Source organism: Arachis hypogaea, chromosome 4 (assembly GCF_003086295.3).
Source record: "Arachis hypogaea cultivar Tifrunner chromosome 4, arahy.Tifrunner.gnm2.J5K5, whole genome shotgun sequence".
NCBI lineage: Eukaryota > Viridiplantae > Streptophyta > Magnoliopsida > Fabales > Fabaceae > Arachis > Arachis hypogaea.
In genome coordinates, this window is record NC_092039.1 from 10,463,209 (window position 1) to 10,489,681 (window position 26,473).

The following is a 26,473-nucleotide window of genomic DNA, read 5'->3' on the forward strand; positions in this document are numbered from 1 at the left end:
GAATGAATAATGATTCTGATCTCTTATTAGCCAACACTAATGAATAATGATATAAAAGAATAAAGCCCTGTTGTTTCTGTCCACACACACACACACAAAAAAAAGGAACTTAGGAACATCTGAAGTGAATGTATGAATCCTCAAAAAGTGTTCTTGATGGTCTTGTATCGGTACCAAACCCTCTTCTTCTTGTTTGATGTGTTGTCTATGGTGAGCACAACTTTCCCTGCTTCATTGTTCCTAAAAGTGTTCCTAACAGGCCCTTCTTGTGAACCCATTTTCTTCCCTTTCTGCACAATGATTGTGTATGAACCCTCATCTGAAGGAACAAATTCTTCTTTGTAACTCACTTCCCAACCCAGCACTGTCACATCCCAACACAATGTGTTCCCAACCTGTTCATTCACAAAACACATTATATATCAATTCAGTCAAATTAGTACATTGTAAAATCAATGCATGCAATAGGTACCTCCAATGTAGGAATCTCAATAGTTGCAGTTGATGCAGCCTTGAGAGTGAGTTCTGAAACAGCACCATCTTCGGAACAGAACTCTGTGTCATCTTCCCTCTTGAAACCACCATATTGAACTGGAATCTCCTCAATTGGAATGTATCTATTTGACATAAAAAGTAAGTAATGGATTAAGATTATTGAAAATTAACAATATAAAAAGGTGTCAATGGATGAAGTAACATACTTGATAAGTGTTTCAGTGACCTTAGCAGGGCGAGCAACCACAAATTTTCTCTTTGTTCTTTGGGTCAAGAAAGGAGATAAAAGTGCACTTACAGCATAGTACCAAAAAGGAACATTGATGAAAATCTGCAATTCAACATAATTGCACATTAATCAATTACCTAACACAACAATGTGTCCATGTAACAGAATATTGATGTAAGAAACTTACATGTTTGGCCACCAATTCAGGGTAATTATCCTGCAAAAGTGAAACAACTTGCTTTACTGCAATTCTGAGCTCTTTCTTGGAGGGTCCAGGGGAGTTCTTAAGGTCATTGACTTGAAGCAAGGAAGTGACACCACCTGGCTTGAAATTGAGCTTCTGAATACCCTTCTCCATCATCTGGCACCTCCACCTCAAGAACTCAATGCGCTTCTCCTCTGATCCAAAGCTCTTCTGGTAAAGCTCCTCATTATCAAACACACCATAGATGTTGTAGCACACTGGGTGCCCTTCACGATCAACACCACTCATGCATGCTGCAGAACCCAACCCAGGTCCAAAATCCTCATCCACAACAGAATCAATGCTGGATTCCTTCCTCCATTTCAGGGTCTTCTTCAGCATCTCAAATGCATCACTGACCTTGAACTCCCTAGCCCTCAGGAACTTGAGAAGAACTACATCAGTCCCTTCATCTCCTTTGCTTGGCAAAATGGGTACCCCCCAAAGAGACACATCCTTCTCCACTTCAACACTTTTCTCCTCTTCTTCACTTTTCTTCTCCTCTTGTTCCTTCACTGGTTCCTCACCCTCCTCATCAGCACCTTGCTTTTTAACTTCTTCTTCCTTCTTATTATCCTCTTCAGTAACTTCATTCATCTTCTTTGACTCTTCTGTCTTTTCATCAAACAGGTTGTGTCCCAATAAAGCTTCCTCAAGCTTAGCCTTGAGCTCATTCAAGGCTTTTCTCTCAAACTCTTTGAGATCAGAGAGGAAGTTGCTCTCTTCCCTGTAGGATGAGCTCTTCCCCATTGTTTCTGCCTTGGATTCTTCCACTTCAAGAACCTTCTCTTCTTCTTCTTCTTTTGCAGCAGCAACATTCTTCCGTGGCTCTTCAGCAGGAACCTCAGAAGCTCTTTGTTGGGTCTCTTCTTGAGCAGTAACCTCAGCAGTCATGGCTACACACTGAAAAACAAAAGAGACAAACTTGAGACAAACCCAAGATTCTAGAAGTGATAAAAGATGTAAAAAAACCAAGGAAAGATAACAAACCTAAGTGATAAGCAGAGAGTAGAAGTGTTGTGTTGAGTTGTGTTATGGTGAAGTGTGAGAGTTATATATATAAATATTGGAAGTAAAGAAGGGTTGTTAGGGGCAGCAACGGTCACATAATTGGATCCATGACAGAGAGAAGAGCCGTTGGAGGATTCTTGTTCCCGAGAGTTTTGCTTGGCGTGAAAAAGCATCAATGTGGATTGTGGCCCCACTTTCCACTAAGACATGCTTCTTCCTTGGAACAACATCACAACCTTATTTTCCTCAAATCTGTTATTATTAGTACTCACTCTTTTGTCACCTTCAACTTCATATACACCTATCTCTCTGTTAATCGATGTTAGATCAGTGAAAATTTGGAAAGCACTACACTATTATCTTGTGACATGGCAGGCCTTCATTTGTTAAAAAAGATTGCTTCTTTGTTTGACTTGGTCTTCCAAGCACCTTGCTTTGCTTAGTTGGCTGGAGAGTAGGGACAAATTACATGTGGTAGACTTGGTCTAAAGCATTTCTAAAGAGTAACGTTGCATTTTTGGAATTGATTTCTTGAAGAGAATGATTGCACTTAGTAATGTTTCTCTTAGTTATAACAGCACACCATTAATCAAATTCCATTGTGATATGATATCTCGCATAAAAAAATAAAATAAAAATCCAGTATGGCATATCTGTAGTGATTTATATATCAGATTATATGTGACTATGCTGAAGACTAACTTTGCAAGAAGTCTTTAGGACCATGCTATAGGCCGTGAAAAAATTAGTGCATTATGCAGTACAATAATTTAATAATATAGATCTTAAGCAGAACATTTTATGAATATTTTTCTATTATATCTACACTAAGTTAAACTTTATATATTTGCAGATCTTTTCAACAATTTGTTGTTTAGCACTGATATCTGTATGTATGATTATAATTATCTCCGCAATTTGTGCACAAATTAAACAACTGGAAGTCATGTACCAATAAGATTTGTCCTTTCCTTTATTTTTCAATGAGCATAAATATTGACATCTGACAGGCATATCTATACAAATGTTTTTGAAGTCAGTTAAGGGACAATCATATAATGAATGATCCTCATTTAATGGCTCTCACGATGCTTCTGAAAATGTGTAATTGTTCCTTTCTTTCTTGATGTCAATAACCAGAACACCTCCATCAACTAAAGAAGCCACCAAATCTTCCTTGATCCGCATGAACAAGTCCATACTCCTTGAGCCACTAATCTATTAGTTCTTCTGGTTACTTTTTAGCTTACATTTTCTACAAACATTTGGAAAAAAAAAAAAACAAATCTTAGGATTCAAATTAGAGTTCAAACTTTATTTTCTCATCCAAAGACCTTATGTAAGGTGCAAGTAAGCAAACCAAATGCAAAACAGTAAACAGATGATTTTAAGATTAACAAATCTTAAATTTCACCAGAAGAACTTCTGTCAAACTAAAGAGATACATGAATTATGTAAATAATGAATTCCTCACATCACAAGCTAAGTGAATACAAGATTAACCCAAAAAGTGGAACCACTTAGATTACAAACCAAGCAGATGATACATGATGTTGAACCCTTACATTACACAAACTACCTCCAAATATGTTCATTAGAAGAACTATGAACGAACAGCTTACACATACATTTACATAAAAGTTGCTACATAGTCTACTGTTTCTAATGGGGTAATAATTTAATTAAAATATCTCATCTGTCATACTTTTACAGAGGACTTCAATTTTGGTACCTTGAAGCTGGAAGAGAACAGTTTCGGAGTCACAGAGGTGAGAATAACTGGACCTTCTTTCCTCTTCAGGCTAGTATTTCCCTGGAACATAAAAAATTCAAGGAGAGGGAAAACAAAGAGAATAACAATAAGCAGCACAATCATTACTAGTTATAAAAATGAAATCAGATATGAGAAGACCAAAATTAGTGAAACATTTGAACAGGCTATACCTTTCCAGATAATTTTGAAGGAGGAGGGGCATCAGGAGTAGATACTTCTTTTTTCACAGAGACATTTTTGTGCCTGCCACTCTTGCTGGCTCCTCCTGAGTTGCAAGTTTTAGTCCCTTCCGTGCATCGGTTTAAAACAGGCGTAACTTGGTCTTTCCTGGACTTTCTAACAGATTCCATCTCCGAAGACAATCGTGATATTTCTTGGTTTAATCTTTCTGTCTCAGCCTCCATACTAGCCACTTTACTAACTAACTGTGAAATAGTACTATCCTTTTTGTTATTTTCTGACTCCAGTTGTTCCACAAGTGCTCTTACCTTCTCATTTGCTTTCTCTACTTCAGCTTGTTTAGCACTTAATTTATTGTGATATTCTTTTTCCATGATATTGTATTGATTCCACACAAATTTCTTTTCTGAAACAAGCTTCTCACGTTCTTCTTTTAATATTCTCAATTCATCTTTGATTTTCAAAGAACTCATCTCTTCTACGGAATTCATCCCAGGTGACTTGTTCTCTTTCTCACTATCAGTGTTTCTTTTCTTCCTCTTATCAGCATCCTTCAATACTGTTCCTTGATCCTGTTATAGAAGAAACTATTCATCATAATGAAATGCCTAAAAATATTGGAAAACTCAAAAACTTATGCAATGCTGACCAGTGAGCATACTTCTCCGTTAGCGGATTTGCAAGAATGGTTTTCAAACAAAGCCTTAAAATCGGCCAAATCATCCTCCATATGCTCTGCAGTTAAACAATGCCAAGGCAACAAATGTGGTTACAGTGATTTCAAATTGACAATTAGTACAAAACCCTGTATTACAAAAACCAATAAAAAAATGGGTGTCCAAAACCAAAGAAAAAAACAAAAACAGACAAGACTATTTGAAAACTAAAAGCAGCTTAACAGAAAACCTCACTCTGTAGAAAGCAATGGGCAATCAAATATTTCACCATCTAATCTAAAACAACCTTCACATTCATGATGTAAATTCGGTGCAACACAATCAAATTCCAGGACCCCTCCCCAGGAAGGATTGGAAATCTATCGCCTAAATGTCAATGGATCACAAAATTACATTAGATAATTATTACAAGTTCAACACTTTAACTATGCTCCCGTACACAAAAATTGCAAAGAATCCCAACTGGGTTCAATGGCATGGTCAAAAGTCAAAACTAATCTGCAGTGTCCCCCACCCCCCTTTTTTCCGCCCCCCAAACAAGTCAATGTAGCAAGTTCTACAATCAACTTAAAGAATTAAAAACAATAAGAACCCAATTTTTTAAGTTGCTTGAGCTCAAAATTGAAGGGAAAAAAAAATCAAATTCAGGATCTGAGACCAAGAACAGGAAGAGGGAAAAAAGAAGAACCTTTATCGTTCAAAGAAAAGAAAAACGCAACTTTCTTCTAATTTCCCACAAATAGAAAGGGAAAGTTATCATAAGAATTTAATCAACCAAATCACGAAAGAGGGAAAGAGGAACGTACCCAAAATCCATTTGTAAACAGAAGCCTCCCTATTCTTGTAACCCAGCATCAAATCCTCTCGGGCCGCCTCCAATAACCGTTTCTTCTCCTCAAATTTCAAAACTCCCTTCATCTACCCAAAAATTGATCTTTTAGTATGGAGAAATAAAAAAGAAATTTTGCAATTGCTTTAAGAGTCGGAAACCCAAAAAGGTGAAACTTTTGGTTAAGAATACCTGCGAGATGTGATCGTTGTGAATGCGGTTGTCGGATTGCCAGGCTTCGTTCTGGATTCGCCAACGGTCTTGGAGGAACTTGTTCTGCGTTGAGATCGACTGAAGCTGATTCTGCTGGTTGCGCACCATCTTAACCATCAAGTTGAAGACGTTGCCCCAGTTTCGACGCTCCGATGCAGAAGGAGGAGGAGGAAGAGGAAGTGGTGGAGCGGCCTTTGAAGATTTCTTCTTTGATCTTGTCTCGGGCATGGCATACAAATTGAAGAAGAAGAAGAAGAAGAAGAAGAAGAAGAAGAAGGTGGCTTGCGGCAGCGAATTTGAAAACGGGATTTGTAACGGTCGAATATTTTGTTGTCAGTGAAAGAGTGGGCGTGTGTGAAAGAGGGAACCCTAACTTCAAACTTTAAAAGCAAAATGCGTAATTTCGATTCTACAACGGACGGAAATACATGTTGTATTTACTATCTATTTAGTTATATAATTCTCATAGTACTTATGAATTACTGCAACTATTATTAATAAAGTCTATTTTGTTTTGAATATTCTAACGTTATCTTTTGAATAATATCTATTTAATACTTTATATATGAATATAATATTTGTCCTTTTTTTCTTATTAATTTATTGACCTTATATGCATTTTATTTGTTTACATTCATACATTATTTTCATTTAAATAACATTTTATAAATATTAAGTTGTTTTATTTTTTAAAAAATGCTATATATATACCAAAATTAGTTACCAAATCAATTATGTATCTGTGTATAAATATATATATATTATTTAACTCATTTTCCTACAAATAACTGATTTAATAAATAATTTTTTCATACATATAATATATTTTTCATACAAAAAATCAAAGTGTATAACTAAATTTGCAAGTCCAAACTTCAAAGAATATGATATACAGAAATCTTCATCACTGTTGCACTAGAAAACCTATATGGAATGATCCCCTTCTAATTCTACTCTAAATCCCTCAAAGAAGCTCAAAATCCCCTCACATTGCTTCCCCAAGAAACTTGGTAAAAACCAGCAAATAGTTTCTTCATTTCACATTTTTAATTATACAATCTTTGATCATGTGTTCCTAATACCTATTACCTAGTGTGCAATTGTATATGGCTCTGCATTTTCAACTATTCTCTTCAAAGTATCAGCTCCCATGTACTTGAGAACCTATTACAGTAAACCACAATCGAATAATTACATCGAAAAGAAGAATATTTTCCCAAGAAAAATAATGTCTTACACAAGAAGAAATCAAGAAAATACCAATCTTAGCATAGATATGAAATTGTCAACTAACTTTTTATACTTTTTTAAAGGATAAGGTATGAAAATCCAGGGTTATACCTCATTTGCATCTTTGAAACAGTTGGTATCATCTTTCTTTGGCCAATGTACTTGCCAACACCTGATATCCACAAACAAAAAAGAAAACAATTAGTAATATGCAAAAAGTACATGGAGCAATTAGTAATAAAAGCAAATGTAAGTGTTGTGCTCATAATAAAACAGAATACATAACTTATCATTGAATCCAATAAAATCAATTTAAGTATAAGTTAAGAATTAAAAAAAAATACACATGTTGTTGGATTAGAAGCTCATGTGCTATAGATTATTTCAAGAAAATTTCTTGTTAGTTCAAAATCACTTGCTATACTTCTTATATACTTGAAATTTTGAGAATCAATGTACTATATTTATTCAAATATACATAAACAACAACTAGGCAGGCATGAAATCAAATTACACCAACTGTGTTGAGTATTTGAATTGCTCTTAATAATTGTGTGTCGTGATCACCAAGCTGATAGGCGCAACTACGTGTGCAACATACTACATGCATATCTAACTCTAAAATTCTACTTTGATATTCATAATTCCTCACTATAACAAAATAATGACTGTCCTGACCTTTCTTGTCCAAGGCGTTTTGCCAGCTCATCTGCTAAAGCTCGACCTGGTGGATCATTGTCAGTTGCCAGGATGATGCGAACTACCTAAGAGCAGAGAAAAAGCCAAGCTACTAAATCGTTCACTTCTGCTTTAGAAAGATTGAACTCAAAGATGACAGCAAATATGTTACCTTGTTGAAGTACTCTTTGCAGTTCCACAGGTACTGATATGCAGTATCCTGACTTCATAAAGACATGCATGCACAAATCAAAAGATTAGAGAAAAGATGACCTTCATGTAAGTTTTTCACTTTGTCAATATACCTCAAATGGGTTATTTAGAATGACAAATAAGTTTTTCAAGTATCAACAGGAAAAGAATTAATGATGCAATTTCATTTCATGCTCTTGTGCATAATCAAATAAACTTTATGAGTAATGAATTTCAAGAACCTTTTCTATTGGTGGTAAATCTTTTGAAACTTTTCCAGGCGCACCCCCTGGAACACTGACACAATTCTGGAAGCCAGCCTCCTCAAGTGAAAGCTTATCAATTTCCCCCTCAACCTGTTCGCATACTCAATGTTAGAATGTCTTCAATTCACCTCTTTTTAAGTTTTCATTTGAAGATAAGGATAGGAAACATAAGTGAATAGAATTTACAATGATGACTTCAGAGGCATGATTAATGTCATCAATTCCATACAGCATCTTCTCAGTGCCTTTTACCTGAGCATCCAATTTAGCATCAACATTATATTTTATATCAACAAGTACACAAAACTTATTGGATCAATTATTTTTATTAGATGAACTTGCATATCTATGTTGTATTATTGGTTTAGTTACAATTATACAAGCTATCTCAAGTTTAAAGCACAACATTAACACCCCAACGAAGTTCAACAATGGAAAACTTAACCTGCCAAAATCTTTTCTCCATTGTTCTAAACTTGCAACCAACAAGCAATCCATTCTGTTTATAAGTAAAAGCAATGATTTCCTGCATAAATTTCAGATGCACAATGAATAACTATTTTCAATAACAGTACTACTAGTTATGAAATCTGATCCACTTCATGATAACGGACCCAATAAGACTAAATTTAGAAGTTTGAATTCTATGAATAAAGAAAAAAATATCCACAGTGCCACTTTTTTATTCAAATAGAAAGATTCATAATCTCTTCCAGTATGGCAATGCATCAAGATTTTATCCATCATCAGTTTATCGTTGTTGTTTTTAAACATCACAAGGGTCATAAAATATCATTATGCCACCCCAAATGCTACATAGCCACCAAAAACATAGCCGTAAGAAAATATAAGAATATAGTATAACACACACCAATCAGATATCTTGGTTCTATTTTTCTAGCAAGTAGCAATCAATAAGAACAAAAGTTTATAATCATAAGAAAAATAAAATGGAGACCTTATAAAGTTATAATTGCACTGTTTGAAATACCTTACTCTCAGACATTTGCCTGACAGCATTTCTGCTTAGCGTTTTTTCGGATATTTGTCTCTCCTTAAAGTATGCAATCAGCTAAAAATTGGAAAAGCGAAGTCAGTACATAAGCAAATAGTGTGACTAGCACTTTGCAATATATCAACACCATATGGAAATCGACATTGAGAAATTGGCTTTAACAAAGGCATACAATTTTTCCAATTCAAGACAATAGTTTCACCTTCTTGCCTCTGCATTTAAGTACTAATTAAGAAGAAGAAATTTTCGAATACCTTGGGACCAAGTGGTTCCAATCCTAAGCTCTTTTCAGTCATTTGTCCATAACCGTGCAAGTTGCTGTCCTTTGCAAAAACCTACAACCAAATAACCATGAAGTAGCATGTCACCCTATTAGAATTTTTATGTTTGACATGACACAAAAATTCAGATAGCCATGTCATGTTACCCGACCAGCCCAGCCGCATTTAGTTCGAAAACACCTCCACATTGCAAATTCACTACACCATCAAAAAAAGTTTCTATCATAACATGTTACTAAAATCACATACAATTACAATCACATAAGAAAGCAAGTAGAAGCAAATTTTTTTACCAATCAGGGATGATGTGAAAAGACAAACTCCTCTCCTTTAGTTTCCCACCTTTGCACTATAGCACAGATATCCAAAACAAACAAGACTAAGAAACCCCATCGACAAATCAGCACATACAAAAATACTTGGTGAGTTGGTGCTGAAATTGGATTGCAGTGATAGTAAAAGTGATACCTTTGGACAAAAGAGGTTATGGTACTGCCCGGGCAAACAAGAGTTGTCCAAGTTGATACCAAGAAGCTCCATTTTCTGCTTCAATATCTCCACTTTTGGAACACCAAGGGCATTATTGTCCACAACTTGCTCCACACCATCTTCAAAAAATTCAATGCAAACATTCATAGCACAGAAACCAAACATATCAAACAAAATTGTCATATCTTGGGAGAAGAATAAAACATAATAAAGGTATTTGCCTGCCCAGAAAATTAAAACGAATAACACTTGAAGTAAATGGAGAGGAAGGGGGAAAAAGGATATTCAAGGAAAGTTAGAAGAATAAGAGGTACCTGGAAAAGAGGAAACTTTAGTGGCCTGAGACATTGAATGGCACCAAATAGTGCTTCCTCTTGGTGACAATGCTACATAGATTCTTGGGCGTATCTTGAATAAAAAGGGTTGGGTGCGAGGACAACAAAGCCACAGATTCTGAATCACTGACATGTTTGGTTTTTCTGAGTTTTAAGTTTGATTTATCTTCTATCTTATGTTATTTCATCTGCACGTTATCTATCAAATTAAATTCCCCTTCATAACAGCACACACTACTACTACTACTACTACATGAGTTCTATATTCTACGCGTAAAACTCGAACCTGATGCAGCTCTCTACGGGGCAGGTAAATCTGATTCTGACCGAAAAAGAAGAAATCATAGAAATAGAAAGGTTTAATTCTTTCCTAAATATTTATGTTATTTTTAATTTTGTAATTAAGTTATTTTTATATTAAAAATATTAAAATTAATAAAATATTTTTTACAAAATATTTATTGATTAAATTTTAATTATATTTTTAATTATAAAAATATTTTTAATTTATAAAAAATATTTAATTTATTTTAATATTTTTATATTAAAAAAATTAAATTATAAAATTAAAAATAATATAAAATTTTAATTTAAAAAGTATATATAAAAATTTAATTAAAAACTTTTTTTTTGTCGAGCGGATTGGATAATCCCCGATCTTAGGCATTACACCCATGTTTCGCACACTCACACAACACACTCACATACACTATCATGGGTACTAGGTGTGTTATCGGTTCGGTTTGGTTCGATTTTGGATCAAAAACCAACCGAACCGATATGTTCGGTTCTTACAGACACACAACCGTTCGGTTTGCTGCTTTTACAACAACCGAACCGAGCCGAACCAACAACGGTTTAATTCGGTCGGTTTTTTCAGTTTTTAATTTCTAATGAACAAAATATGAATCACAATAATTAGAGGTTTAAAATAGTCAATAAACTAAAATAATAAGAGTAAAACATTGAAATGGTTAGGGGTTGGAGATTTTTGTTATTAAGTTAAAGATTAAAATGGTTAAGATATTGAAATGGATGCATATGTTCAGTTCGATTTGGTTTCTATCGAGCCAACCGAAAATCGAACCGAACCAATCGATTTTGTTAAAAAAAACCAATTTTTCGATTTTTAAATCGGTTGTTATAATTTTCAATTCAATTTTTAATAATTTTTGATCCGGTTCGATAACTTACACCCCTAGTAAATACTATGGATTCTTAAACAACAACCAGGCTCAGCTGAGATTTGAACCCAGTGCACCTTAGAGTAAGACAAACATAATTGCTACTCAACCAAACCTTCCTATAAAAATAAATGGAATCATTAAACCAAATAAAAAATGAGGCTGCCAAAAAGCTGTTTTCGTTGTCATTTGTGGGCTTCGGCCTTTTTACACCTCCAAAAACCGATGCCAATATAAGATAGGAAGCGTTTCACATATATTATTAAATTTTAGTGGTACATAATGTTCCATTCTTTTTAATCATTGAGATTTATAATAAAATAAATTAAAGGATGAGATTGAGCGAAAATTTTATACGTGGAATTGTTTGATTAATGAGCATGGTAAAAAAGAGATTTGTCCTTCCCTTCATCTAGTGAGAGAGAGATAAAATTTCAATACTGTTCGATCTATGACTAGTTTGTGTTGTCCTATTGGATGAGTTGAGACTGCAATTGGGTTTGGGACTAGTGTAACTGACCTCTTTTTCAACAAGCATTGAAAAATTTATTTAAAAAAAACTTATTAATTATTCATTTTCTTCTAAAAATTGTGATTTGTTTTTCTAAAAAAATTTGATTGGTCCATTTATAAACTCTTTTTTATAAAAAGAAAAAACATATTATTTAGGCATTTAAAAATAATGATAAACATTTTTAATTTATAGTAAAAATTCAGGTGAAGTTGACTTCACGTGAAACTGATATTTAAAAGTTGTTGGATAAAAATCTAGTCAAATCAGTCAAATCATCTAACGACTCTGACGTGAAGTCGACTTTCCACCTTAATTTATAGTTATCATTTTCATGAATTATAATTATTGTAATAATAGTATAAACAACATTAATAATAATAATAATAATAGGAGAATTCTACTGTGCTTACAGCAAAAATAAGCATGATATACTGACGTTACTTGTCAATCAAAGGCAATTTTGTTTTTAAAATGAAAAAATTAAATTAAAAAATGTTCTAATATAAGTACGCTAATGAGATATACAATCATACATCACGTCAATTTGTAACATTTTTAATCTCATTGGAATTGATGCATTTATGGCCCCATTATAAAATAAAAATCGGATAAATTATTAGTTATATTTGAGTAAAAGCTAAAATTAAAATAAGAGGAGTGTTCATACGCTGACCTGACGCTAAACGCTAAGGTTCAAGTCCATGTCGAGATCCAACTCACTAATTGGACTCCTCAATATACCGACCTCCTCTCAAGAGGTCGGTGCTCCCTACGGCTTGCTCTAAGGAAGTCGGGATCAGAGATTACCTGGCAGATAATAACTGTCCCTAAAATCTCTCAACCCACTTCCAGGAGCCATATCGTAACCTCCCTAAAATAAAGGGACGGTTATCCACCCTAAAAGGTGGAACTACTCCAACGGTGGTTATTGGTTCACCACTATAAATACACTGACATCCCTCAGGTATCTCTAAGTCCCAATACTCTCTAGACCTGCTTACACCCTTGTTAACTTAGGCATCGGAGTGTCTTTGCAGATACCACTCCCCATTCTCCCACACTCACAAGTCGGAAGGAGTCTCCAAAGGCGCTAACCCGCTCAAAGGCTTCCTCCCTTATACGATTGGGTCAACCTAACGAGTCCAGCCCATTAACCTCCGGTTACCCAACGTAACAAAGAGTATTAGGGAGTCGGTAACTTTTGTAATTTGTAGTCATCAAATAGTTATTAATGATATTTTTAATATTGTGAAATTATTCACTTTTTTTTACTGGTTACATGGTGGCCAAAATTTAATAAAATTGTTGACTCTTAAACTTTTCCTTTAAAATAATTTTACTTATAAAAATATACATTAATTTAATATTTATTAAAATATTTAATTATTATTTTAATTTTTATAATTTTATTAAATTTATAATTAAATTATTATAATTTTTTTAATTAAATTTTTGTATTATTTTTAATTTATAATTAAGTTTTTGCTAATTTAAAAATATTAAAATTAACAGAATAACTTTTTACAATATAAGTTAAAAATACCCACAATTAAAAATTCATTAAGTCTTTAAACTCATATTTTTTTAAAAAAAATATTCTATTAATTTTTATATTTTTGACACGAAAAGAAAATAACTTAAAGAAAATAACTAATATTACATAAATTAATAAATTTTTTTTAAGTAATATATTTTAATAAATCAAATATTTAATTTATTTATTTAAAAAACTATTCCCAGAATTTGTATTATTATGAATTTATGATACATTATTATTTTAATTAAAATAAAATAAAATTTATTAAAAGTTATATTAATATGATAAAATAATTAAAATAATGTAATAAACTATTTTTTTATTCAAAAAATTCTGCGTATGGACTTAATAGTTAGTTTCTTATCGAGATATATTTTAGAATTTGAGATTTTTTTGTTATAATTTAATATTTTTTTTTCGTTTAAAAAAAATTGGTCTCAGATTATAAATTTTACAGATTGACGTGATATATGTGTGACTGATTTTCTTAAAACATTTTTCTTTAATTTAATTTTTTTTTATTTTAAAAAAAATTACCTTCAATCTCCAGGGATTTGACACCTAAGATCAGTATAGTATGCTTATTTGTGTGATAAGCACGGTAGAACTTCCCATAATAATATTTCTTTTACAAAAAATTGAATATAACACGCAAGCCAAACCTTTTTTTTATTTTTATAAACTTCTTTTATAAATTACACATAATTACATTTTAATAATAAATGTCACAATTTGTTTAAGCATCACATTTATCTAATTATGTTTTAGAATAAATTATAAAATAGAATTTTTAAAATTTACATGGCCGACAAAAATAATCTTAAAAGATATGAATGATAAATAAGACTCTAAAAAATTTAAATGATAAATTGATCATTTTATTATTTTTGATATGTTTGTTGAATAAATAAATCTTTAATAAATTTTATTACAAAATAGTTAAGTTCCTAAAATATAGGCTTTAAGACAAATTAAATTCTTTTAAAATAAACGACAAAGAGATCAATTTATATAATAGGAGTAATAAATAAGGACGTCTAAAAGGTTTTGAATACTTATAAAATAGTAAATATTTATATATAATTATTTTCGTATGAAATTGATAATTAAAAATTATTAAATAATAATTTAATTAAATGTATTAAATAATTTTTAATATTAACTTCACATAAAGATAAAATTGTATATAAGATTTTGTCTTATACGATATTCAATTATTCATACATGGTACAGTGATATTATATATACATATATGAATACCTTGATAATTAATACTATACGTTGTTTATTGGGTAAAAAATTCAAATAAGCCAGGCTGAAAAACATATTACCCAAATCAGGTAAAATAATATTTTTTTTAGCATTTAATTAAAGATCACTTTAATGTAATTCGAATCAATATAATTCGAACTATAATTGCAAATAATTCGAATCAACTAGCTTTGAATTAAGAGCATAGAAATTTGCATATAATTCGAATCAAGTTCTCTCGAATTACAATAGCATAATTCGAATCAAATCGATTCGAATTAGTAGGGAAAACGAGTTGAACATAATTCGATATATGTCGATTCGAATTAGTAAGAAAAATAAATCAAACCTTAAAGTCTTTTTCTTATAATTGCTAACATGGATAGTCCAACGCTGTGTCCCTGTCCCATATACTGATATACCTTCCATTAGTTTAAATAATAAAACTTATTTTGAACATAATAATAATAATAATAATAATAATAATAATAATAATAATAATAATGAGATTTCTTTAAAATATTAATGAGTTATCAATTTGAATTCTATACAATACACTTTTGTCCATTTTTAATAATTCATAAATATTTTTTAATAAGCACAAGTACTATAAGTGTGTTTGGTAAAACATCTTTTAAAAATTAAAAAAAAATATAATAAACATATTTATAACGAAGAATAATATTTTTTTCAAATTTTAGAGACCAATAATTTAAATATTTATTTGATTTACTCTCTATATTAATATAAATAGAGTTATCATTAGTCAATAATAAAACTTGTACTGATACGTTTATTACCCATTTATATATATTGACTCACTTATACAAATCACAAAAAATAAAACACATATCTCAAGTAAAATTATATGAAGATTGTGTTAGAATTTGTGAAGGTTAGGTTGAGAAATTAGAAATATACGAGGATTCCAATGGCAACATAATGACAGGAAATATGTGTGGAAAAATAAATGAAATATATTTTTAATTGTTTTGTATGGAATAAAATATTTTCTTTAATTTCTAAATTATTAATGACTATGTAGAGTACTTTATTTAAAATTTGAGTACCTAAGTCATTAGAACATTACAAATTTTTATAGTACTCCTAACATTTTTTAAGCCATCTTTTAAAATTGTTTTGCATAGAATAAAATATTTTTTGTAGTATAATTTAAATAAATTTATTAAAAAATTTTATTAAAAAATATTTATGAGCTATTAAAATTGGACAAAAGTGTATTGTATGGAATTCGAATTGATACTCATTAATATTTTAAAGAAATCTCGTCGTCATTATTATTATTATTATTATTATTATTATTATTATTATTATTATTATTATTATTATTATTTTGTTCAAAATAAGTTTTATTATTCAAACTAATGGAAGGTATATCAGTATATGGAATAGGGACACAGCGTTGGGCTATCTATGTTAGCAACTATAAGAAAAAAACTTTAAGGTTTGATTTATTTTTCTTAGTAATTCGAATCGACATATATCGAATTATGTTTAACTCGTTTTCCCCTACTAATTCGAATCGATTTGATTCGAATTATGCTATTGTAATTCGAGAGAACTTGATTCAAATTACATGCAAATTTCTATGCTCTTAATTCGAAACTAGTTGATTCGAATTACTTGCAATAGTAGTTCGAATTATATTGATTCGAATTACATTAAAGTGATATTTGATTGAATGCTGAAAAAATTTTCATTTTGGCTTATTTTGGTAATATGTTTCTCAACCTGGCTTATTTGAGTTTTTTACCCTTGTTTATTTTATGAAATAAAACACAAATATTTTTTTAAAAAATATAAACTTTAATTTTTTTAAATATCAATAACATAAAAATAGAATATTTTATTTAAAGATTGAAAAGATAATTATATATAGTGATTGATTTTAATGCTAATTTTAGTATATACATAGTATAATTAAATTAATTACAAAAATATGTTACGTATATTAAAATATACTTTACCAAATTAACCATTAGGTATTTATGTGTATATTATATAATCAGTTATTGGAATAATTAATTTTGTTATAAAAAAATAATTACATTTATAATAGACCAATAATTAAATATATTTATAATAATAATATAAAAATTTTCAAAAAGTGAAATATTATTTTCTATAAACAATAAGTCAATAATTAGTTGATGTTTAATTGTTTTTACTTTATATGAATTAAATTAATTAATTATAATTCCTCTACAATTTAATTTGCAATTGCTTTAATATAAGATGATGTTTGTGGTGGCATAAAAAAGATGACTAAGAATAAAAAGAGATTGACTGATCAATACCTATTAAATACTTGGCATTTGGTAAGAGGATTAAGGAAAAAGGATATGGTAATTTACTAGAGTGTTACTGTGAGGGTATAAATAGAATCTGAATACTAAAAAGTCAGGCCTATGTTATGGGATCTGGATTTGGGTGAAAAAATTGAATAAGGCAATATCAATAGGCTCAAAAAATTTATAGAGTCCATGAATTTTGATTATGAGTTTTTTTTGTTATCCTAAATATTAAATAAGTAATATTAGTCAGTAAAAAAAAGAAATCAAGCTTATAATTCATGAGTGGGAAGAAGAAAAGAAAATTGGAAAACAAATTCATTTGAATAAACGATAAAAAAAAATTGTTAAATAGATGTTTGACATGATTTTTTTTAAATGAAGTACTTTATATTGAGATACAAATTTTGAATAACTTTTTTATCAATTATATATTAATATTGGAGTTTAGGTTTTGGGTTTTACTGGTATAATTTTTTTGTTTATTCTAAAAATTGAAAAAATAAAAAGAGAATAAAAAAATTATTTATTATCTTATTTTTGGTTTTTATAATTTTTAAATAAACAAAAAATAAGACAATAAATTATTATATTTTACAATTTTAATTTTTACATTGAAAAAAATTTGGATATCGTTCTAATTACCCTCGGTCTGAATGATTTTATTTCTCCAACTTATTAAGGAATTACAAACTAATGCAAATTATTTAAATTAAATTCATGTCATTTAATAATAAAAAGTGGTAGGCAACATTTAAAAAAAGTTATTTTAAGTAAATAAATCTATGATAATTTTATTGTGAATTCATGTTATATTATTTAATTTTCAATAACTCAATTTTAATATATTAGAAAAAACTTTCAATTGACACTATCGAAAGAACAATTTTAATCAAAATTGAAATTAAATTCGAATAATTAGAGTATACTATGTCAAGGACAAATTTGTCAATCATAATAATAGAGCATGAAAATCAAAAGTGCGAGAATAGTTGTCAATGATAGCAATACAAACATCAAGTCCAAAAGTACGAAAACAATTGTTAATCGATTTTTAGAATTGATGAACACACCGTAGAATTCACTGTCAATTAACATTAGATTATTCTGTAAATAGAATTTTGGACAAAAATTATGAATAATCAGTTCATTCTTCTTAGAAAATACTTTGAGATCCAAAATCATTCTTACTCTCCTTGGTATCACTAAGTAAACAGGAGATCTTAAATCATTTTTAGGAAGGCTGAATTGAAACCTGTATTCTATTATCTATTTTTAATTAAATTTTTTTTCAGTCATGCTACATATCCATGTATCTATGTATTTAAGTTGGCCCAAGTCCAAATTCATTCACGCGCATTAACGAAGCGTGATTACATGCGTCCGAAACTCTTTGTTACTCGTTCGCGCTCATTATGAAAAAACGTTACTTTTTCCTAGGGATGGCAACGGGTCTCCATAGGGGCAGGGACCCCCCCATCCCGCCCCTGACGATTGGATTTTTGACGGTTTAGAATTTCTCAAATAAAATCTCGTCGCAAGTATAGTTTCTAAACCAAGCAATAATCCTTTCATACAAAAAGTTGTTTGTCACTAAAACAAACCCCTAATTTTATAAACCGAAGTATTCAAACCTCGGGTCGTTCTCCCTAGGAATTGTAATGAAGTGTCTTGTTATTGGTTGTGAGTTATATTTGGGGTTTTTAAGATTTTAGACAAGAAATATAAATGGCAAAAAAAATAAACTAACAACTAGCAAAGCTCTTGGGAAGATATGAGAACTAGAAGTCCTATCCTAGTTATCCTTCCCAATTGTGATAAGAATTATCCATTACTCCCACTTAGTCAACCTCTAACCATGGAGGAAAGTCAAGTGGATGAATTGACTTGAGCCACAAGTCCTAGCCAACTCCCAAGGAAAGACTAGCTTTAGTGCACTCCAAACCAATTAGCAATCTCTCCAATTATCAATCAACAAAGGAATTAGATAACTCAAGTGTCACTAATTACTCTACCTAGGCCAAGAGGAACAAAATCTACACTATATCTAGAAGAGGCATTTCAACAAACACATAGAGTGCAATAGAAGTAAACATTATTAAATGCAAGAATTAAAGGAATCTATAACTACAAAAACAAGAAATCAACAATGGAAGGACAAAGAAGACACATTTATTATGAATTACCTCTTATTGAATTGGAAGAATGTAGAAAGAACAATACTAGATCTACAACAAAATGTAATAACAACATAAAGGAAATTACAATAAAAGAATGGAAGAAGAATGAATCTAACAATAAGGAATTGAGATGTAGAAGTGGAAGAAAGCAAAGATTAAAACCTAGATCTAAGAACTAATCCTAATCCTAATCCTAATTCTAGAGAGAAGTGAGAGCTTCTCTCTCTAGAAACTAATTCTAACTACTAAACTAAATTAATGGTAACTAACATATGGTAAAGTATCCTCATTCCCCCTTCAATCCTTGGCTTAAATAGCATTAGAAATGAGTTGGATTGGGCCCACAAGGCTTGTAAATTCGCTAGCCACGAGTTTGCATGAAGTGATCACGTGCACCAACGGCGCGTGCGCGTACTTTGCGCGTACGCGCCACCATACGTGTAGCAACTATGGCAAATCTTATATCGTTTCGAAGCCCCGGATGTTAGCTTTCTAACCCAACTGGAACCGCATCATTTGGACCTCTGTAGCTCAAGTTATGGTCGTTTAAGTGCGAAGAGGTCGGCTTGACAGCTTTCCGGTTCTTTCATTTCTTCATGAGTTCTCCAACTTTTCATGCTTTCTTTCTTCATTCCCTTGATCCAATCTTTGCCTCCTAAATCTGAAATCACTTAACAAACATATCAAGGCATCTAATGGAATCAATGAGAATTAGATTTAGCTATTTTAAGTCCTAAAAAGCATGTTTTCACTCTTAAGCACAATTAAGGGAGAAGTTATAAAACCATGCTATTTCATTGAATAAATGTGGGTAAAAGGTTATAAAATCCCCTAAAATCAATACAAGATAAACCGTCAAAACGGGGTTTGTCAACCTCCCCACACTTAAACCAAGCATGTCCTCATGCTTGAACCAAGAATGAAGTAAGGGTATAGCATTTATTTAATGGAAACTAACTAAATGCAATCTACCTATATGCAACTATCTAAATGAATGCAATTGCTTGGTCAAAATAAATCAATTCCCAAGAAGCATATATGCACAAGGGCTAAGGACTAGCAAGTCTAATCCACAATTGAATTGAGTTATTAAATATTTTTACAAACTTGCATGAAAAATTATGATCATAGGTGAAAACATGTAATTGAGCATCAAACCCTCACCGGATGTGTTTGCACTCTATTCGCTCAAGTGTTTAGGGTTGATTCTCTCAATTCTCTCCTAATCATGCTTTCTAAGATTTGTTCTTCTTCTAACAATCAACATATATTTCATGCATGCATACAAGTATCATGAGGTCTTTTCTTTGGTTGTAATGGGGCTAGGGTCAAGGTAGGATGCATATTTGGTTAAGTGAGCTTGAAATTTGAATCTTTGATAAGCTTAAACTTCCCACCTAGCCTATGACATCGTATACAATTTCAAAGCTAACCTAACTACCCATTTCTCATTTTTTCACATACTCATGTATTCCTTTTTAATTTCACAACACCTATGCATTGATTTTATTGGACTATACTTTGATTTGGGGCATTTTGTCCCCTTTTTATTTCTTTTTTTTTCTTCTTCTTCTTTCTTTTTCTATTTTTTTGTTTTTTTTTCTTTTTCATATTATTTTTTTTCTTTTTTTCTTTTGTTTTTTTCTCATTTTTTTTTTATATACAAGAATCTCAATGCATAAGGTTTTACATTTGATCAATACATGAGTATGTACCCAATTCCCAATATTTTTCAATAACAATACAAAACTACCCTTTTATTCACCCAATGTCCCAAGATTCCCACACTTGAATGATACTCACACACTCTAGCCTAAGCTAATCAAAGATCCAAATAAGGACATTTATTGTTTTTCGCTTTAAGGCTTGTAATGTGCTAAATTAAAGAACCAAGTGGGTTAATCGTAGGCTCAAATTGGCTAACAATGGAAGATAAAAGGTAAGGCTATTTGGATAAGTGAGCTAATGAAATGATGGCCTCAATCATATAAATGCATAAATACATAAAATAATGGACATAAAGAATCAAACAAATCAAAGATTACAATCATAGAAAGAGAATAACGCACACAAGAAGAAAAATAAGCGGTTATAAGATGTAACCACACCATTAGGCTCAAATCTCACTTGCTTGTGTTCTTAGCTCAAAAAACACGATCCACAAGATATATAATTCAAGCAAGTTCTATGAAGAGTTTTCACTCAAATCAATTGAGGTGCCCTATAGATAGAAATCTTGAAAATTTTCATTATTTTGACTAAGCTTATTGTGTATATATATGCAAAAAATAAGAAAATGCAACAAAAATCCTAAAAACCTAAAATGAAATGCAAAAGTGTTGAGATTAGAAACTTGTCACCCAAAATCGCCGAACGGTCGGACGACCTCCCCACACTTAAAAGTTTGCACCGTCCTCGGTGCATTGAAGGATGAGCAAGGTGGATGGGTTGCTACAATTGATGAGTTCCTCAAATGGTAGTGCGGATGACTTGTTTGTTGCCCCATTTAGAAACTTTCCTTTCCTTCCGTATTGGTGGCCAACCCAAAAGGAAAGAAAGAAAGAAAATTAAGCCTATAACAAAGATATCAAGGCAATTAGGACATAGGCGGGGGCTAATGCCAACTAAGAGTATGATTCCCTACTACATGTTAGCTAAGCATGTGAGTGAGAAAACAATGTAAGCTAGGGCATATCATTAAGCTCGATACAAGAGTAAAGTTAAAGCATGAAGAGTGTATTGAGCATCAAGTTCAAATGAGAAGAAGTGGGTCATGAAAGACAATATGAGGTCATATCAATGCACAAAGACACAAGAGTCATATAAGATGAGGCATTGATTTAAAAGTTTCATCACCCAACAATATCAAACAAGTCAAGAGGCACCAAAATAATGCAAGAATTTCTCAACAATTGAGTGTAAGAATCCAACACCATTATTTAAATGACTAAAAAAAAAAAAACAAAAACATACTACAAAAACTAAATGAAAATGGGAAGAGTAGAAGTATGCGAATGTGATAAGCAAAAGAAAATGGAAGGGGAGAAAAAAAACTCTTTTTTTTTTTTACCGACGCGTGCGCATCATGCGTGCTTACGCGTCGATGTGCATATTGGTTGAAGGACGCGTACGCGCCAGGTGCGCGCACGCGTGCATCGAGTTAGGCCGGAGGCATAATGTCGGCCCAAGCCTGGCACAACTCTCGGGTAAAAGTACCGGGGGTGCAGATTGTGCAATCGACGCGCGCGCGCACAGTGTGCGTGCGCGTGCATTGCGAATTTAAGATGATGTGCGCGTACGCGCCAGGTGCGCGCACACGTGCATAGACTTGTGCCTTAGGCCCAATGTTCGCACAGTCCAGGCCTAACTCTCGGGTTTTTGGCTGGGGTTGAATTTTTTTGCATCCACGCGTACGCGTACAGTGCGCGTCCGCGTGGATGGTCGAAAATGCTCAGGTGCGCGTCCGCGTCATTTGCGCGAACGCATGGATGGTGTTCTGTTTTTCAAAATTTTTTTTTTCAAGTTCTTGCACCAATCCAAGCATTCCAAACCTCCAAACAGCTACCAAAACACCCTAAAACCTTATTTATCATATTATACTTCTAACTAAATTTAACAAACCAATAAAAACATGAAATCAAACTAATTCTTACCAATATTTACAAAAGAGAAAATGAAAAGATTTTTTTACCATGGTGGGGCGCCTCCCACCTAGCACTTTTGTTTATTGTCCTTAAGTTGGACTTATGGGGAGCTCCTCTCAAGGTGGCTTGTGCTTGTACTCATCTTGGAACTCCCACCAATGCTTGGTTCTCCATTGTGCCCCAAGATTCTTTATGGATTGAGCCAAGTGTTGATGGAGTTCTTCACAAGCTTGGGGCTCCCAAAGTTGATCATCTTCTTGTGATCCGGGATCCCACACTTTATTTTCACACCCGTCTTGAGGTTGATCATCATTATTAGTCCATCCGGGTGGTGAACAAGATGAATTCTCTATGAAGTGCCCAACAATCCTCCTAGACCCATCTATTTGAGCACTACTCCAACCTTTATATCTCATGTTTGATGCATCAACCATAATGAGCCTTGATTTGCAACGCCAACCACAAAACTTTTTCCGCTTACGCTTCATCCCACAAACTTCCCTAAGTTGGCCATCCGTTTCAAGCAAACCATATTCAAGTGGGATAATAAAACTAATAGAAATGAATTTCACCCACTCAAATGAAGGAGTAGATGACAACCTAGGCAAAGATGCTTTCAACGATCTTGACAAAGCGTATTTCACTCCCATCCTTCTATTTCTAAGGACTTCCACCTCTTCACAAGATTTCTCTAATTCAATCCTTTGTTCATTAATACTATCTAAGCCTTTTCCCTTAATCAAACTATAATTGGGAGGGTGAAAGAAGTTTACCTCCTCAACATTTTCAAATGCACCGGGAGAAGGTTCTTCAAGTTCAAAGGATTCTCCACTACTAGGACTTGATGCTTGATCTTCATCACCAAGGAAACTCAATCCTTGCTCTATCCCATCCAAGTCTTCATATGGAGTATGCCTTGGAAGGTGTGCACTTTCCTCCCTAGCATCAATTTCAATCATCTTGGAGGGGTTTTCTTCAACTCTATGTTCCCATGGAAGCTCCGCATCTCCTAAGTCTTCTACCACTTCTTCCTTGTCTTCAACAATTAAAGCTTCCTCCAATTGTTCCAATACAAAGCAACTTCCTTCATTTCCCACCGGAGTTTCCAATCTCTCCTTCATGCTATGCTCTTCTTGAGTCATGGGAGTTCCTTGAGTGTTCAAGCATTGGGAGGCTAATTGATTTGTTACCGCATCCAAGGCGGCCATGAAATTTTGCACATCCCTTTTCATCTCTTCTTGCCCTTGAACAAGAACACCAAGGGTTTCATCCATTAGAGATTGGGGTGGATGGAAGGATTCATCATTTTGGGGGAAGGGTTCATAGTAGGAAGGTGGTTCTTCTTGGGAGAGTTGTGGTGGTTCAATGTTTTCCATTCTTTCCACTTGTTGCACAACACACTCCATGGTTGCTTGAAATTGATCCAATGCTTCCTTGAGATGATCCCTTGACTCTTGTTCCTCTTGGATAATATGATTAGGATCATGTGGCTCTTGGATCAATGGATATGAGTATTCTTCCATGGGAGGTTGTGGTGGAAAGTAGTATTTATCTTGTGGTTGAAAATTTTCATATATTGGAGGTGGTTCATCTTGGTAATATATGGGAGGTGGCTCTTGAAAATGTTGATGTTGGGGTGGTGGTGGCTCTATGTGTGGTTCATATGGCTCATATGGTTGTTGGAATGGTGGATATGGATTAGGATCATATGAAGGTGGTTGGTGAAAAGAGGCTTGTGAGTGTGGTTGGGGGCCATGTTGAGGAGGGGGTTCATAAGCATATGGTGGTGGCTCTTGAAAGTCACAAGGAGATTCACCATAGCTATTGGATTGATATGCATCAAAAAATGGCTCTTCTTCATAGTGCATTGGTGGAGGTTGTTGCCATGAAGATTGATCATATGCGTAGGGCTCCTCCCACCATTGATTGTCCCATCCTTGATGCATCTCTTCATTGAAGTTCTCATCACCTACAACATAGTTGTAATCACACTCATAGCCAAAAGGAGAATTCATGGTGAAAAGAGAAAATAAAAACAAAAACTACTAAGAAATAATGAAACAAAGTCCTAACTAGCAAGCAATCCAAAAAAATCAAGCTATTCACAATATTCACATATATACAATAACCAATAACATAACACCATTGCAATTCCCCGGCAACGGCGCCATTTTGACGATTGGATTTTTGACGGTTTAGAATTTCTCAAATAAAATCTCGTCGCAAGTATAGTTTCTAAACCAAGCAATAATCCTTTCATACAAAAAGTTGTTTGTCACTAAAACAAACCCCTAATTTTATAAACCGAAGTATTCAAACCTCGGGTCGTTCTCCCTAGGAATTGTAATGAAGTGTCTTGTTATTGGTTGTGAGTTATATTTGGGGTTTTTAAGATTTTAAACAAGAAATATAAATGGCAAAAAAAATAAACTAACAACTAGCAAAGCTCTTGGGAAGATATGAGAACTAGAAGTCCTATCCTAGTTATCCTTCCCAATTGTGATAAGAATTATCCATTACTCCCACTTAGTCAACCTCTAACCATGGAGGAAAGTCAAGTGGATGAATTGACTTGAGCCACAAGTCCTAGCCAACTCCCAAGGAAAGACTAGCTTTAGTGCACTCCAAACCAATTAGCAATCTCTCCAATTATCAATCAACAAAGGAATTAGATAACTCAAGTGTCACTAATTACTCTACCTAGGCCAAGAGGAACAAAATCTACACTATATCTAGAAGAGGCATTTCAACAAACACATAGAGTGCAATAGAAGTAAACATTATTAAATGCAAGAATTAAAGGAATCTATAACTACAAAAACAAGAGATCAACAATGGAAGGGCAAAGAAGACACATTTATTATGAATTACCTCTTATTGAATTGGAAGAATGTAGAAAGAACAATACTAGATCTACAACAAAATGTAATAACAACATAAAGGAAATTACAATAAAAGAATGGAAGAAGAATGAATCTAACAATAAGGAACTGAGATGTAGAAGTGGAAGAAAGCAAAGATTAAAACCTAGATCTAAGAACTAATCCTAATCCTAATCCTAATTCTAGAGAGAAGTGAGAGCTTCTCTCTCTAGAAACTAATTCTAACTACTAAACTAAACTAATGGTAACTAACATATGGTAAAGTATCCTCATTCCCCCTTCAATCATTGGCTTAAATAGCATTAGAAATGAGTTGGATTGGGCCCACAAGGCTTGTAAATTCGCTAGCCACGAGTTTGCATGAAGTGATCACGTGCACCAACGGCGCGTGCGCGTACTTTGCGTGTGCGCGCCACCATACGTGTAGCAACTATGGCTTTCTAACCCAACTGGAACCGCATCATTTGGACCTCTGTAGCTCAAGTTATGGTCGTTTAAGTGCGAAGAGGTCGGCTTGACAGCATTCCGGTTCTTTCATTTCTTCATGAGTTCTCCAACTTTTCATGCTTTCTTTCTTCATTCCCTTGATCCAATCTTTGCCTCCTAAATCTAAAATCACTTAACAAACATATCAAGGCATCTAATGGAATCAAGGAGAATTAGATTTAGCTATTTTAAGTCCTAAAAAGCATGTTTTCACTCTTAAGCACAATTAAGGGAGAAGTTATAAAACCATGCTATTTCATTGAATAAATGTGGGTAAAAGGTTATAAAATCCCCTAAAATCAATACAAGATAAACCGTCAAAACGGGGTTTGTCAGCCCCCGCCA

At 32.7% G+C, this 26,473-nt stretch overlaps 3 protein-coding genes across 8 annotated transcripts; all 3 read right to left on the minus strand.

The window, feature by feature from the left end:
• LOC112796223 (patellin-4) lies at nt 1-2,342 on the minus strand. Its single transcript, XM_025838584.3, has 5 exons — nt 1,959-2,342; nt 912-1,871; nt 702-826; nt 473-617; nt 1-395 (listed from the first exon to the last, which is right to left on the minus strand). The coding sequence occupies exons 2-5, from the start codon at nt 1,860-1,862 to the stop codon at nt 141-143; spliced, it is 1,476 nt and encodes a 491-aa protein (XP_025694369.1). The 5' UTR covers nt 1,863-1,871; nt 1,959-2,342; the 3' UTR covers nt 1-140.
• Nucleotides 2,343-2,835: 493 nt separating this feature from the next.
• On the minus strand, nt 2,836-6,080 carry LOC112796224 (uncharacterized). Of its 4 annotated transcripts, none has more exons than XM_072235054.1 (6): nt 5,632-6,080; nt 5,417-5,528; nt 4,595-4,668; nt 3,924-4,505; nt 3,712-3,792; nt 2,836-3,234 (listed from the first exon to the last, which is right to left on the minus strand). In XM_072235054.1, exons 1-6 carry the CDS (start codon nt 5,878-5,880, stop codon nt 3,226-3,228), a joined length of 1,107 nt encoding a protein of 368 aa, XP_072091155.1. In that variant the 5' UTR covers nt 5,881-6,080; the 3' UTR covers nt 2,836-3,225. The 4 variants fall into 4 exon arrangements, with proteins under 4 accessions (XP_072091155.1, XP_025694372.1, XP_025694371.1 ...); XM_025838587.3 differs by having other exon boundaries at nt 4,583-4,668; nt 5,632-6,078; XM_025838586.3 differs by lacking the exon at nt 2,836-3,234 and having other exon boundaries at nt 3,403-3,792.
• A 364-nt stretch (nt 6,081-6,444) lies between these two features.
• On the minus strand, nt 6,445-10,491 carry LOC112796226 (primase homolog protein). 3 transcript variants are annotated; one of them, XM_025838589.3, is made up of 14 exons: nt 10,425-10,491; nt 10,118-10,326; nt 9,783-9,922; nt 9,608-9,663; nt 9,461-9,512; nt 9,288-9,368; nt 9,010-9,090; nt 8,464-8,544; nt 8,205-8,270; nt 7,995-8,108; nt 7,733-7,780; nt 7,561-7,646; nt 6,994-7,054; nt 6,445-6,816 (listed from the first exon to the last, which is right to left on the minus strand). In XM_025838589.3, the coding sequence occupies exons 2-14, from the start codon at nt 10,269-10,271 to the stop codon at nt 6,742-6,744; spliced, it is 1,095 nt and encodes a 364-aa protein (XP_025694374.1). In that variant the 5' UTR covers nt 10,272-10,326; nt 10,425-10,491; the 3' UTR covers nt 6,445-6,741. The 3 variants fall into 3 exon arrangements, 2 of the variants coding, with proteins under 2 accessions (XP_025694374.1, XP_025694373.1); XR_003199064.3 differs by having other exon boundaries at nt 7,733-7,784; nt 10,118-10,489; XM_025838588.3 differs by having other exon boundaries at nt 10,118-10,489.
• Between the last annotated feature and the right edge of the window lie 15,982 nt (nt 10,492-26,473).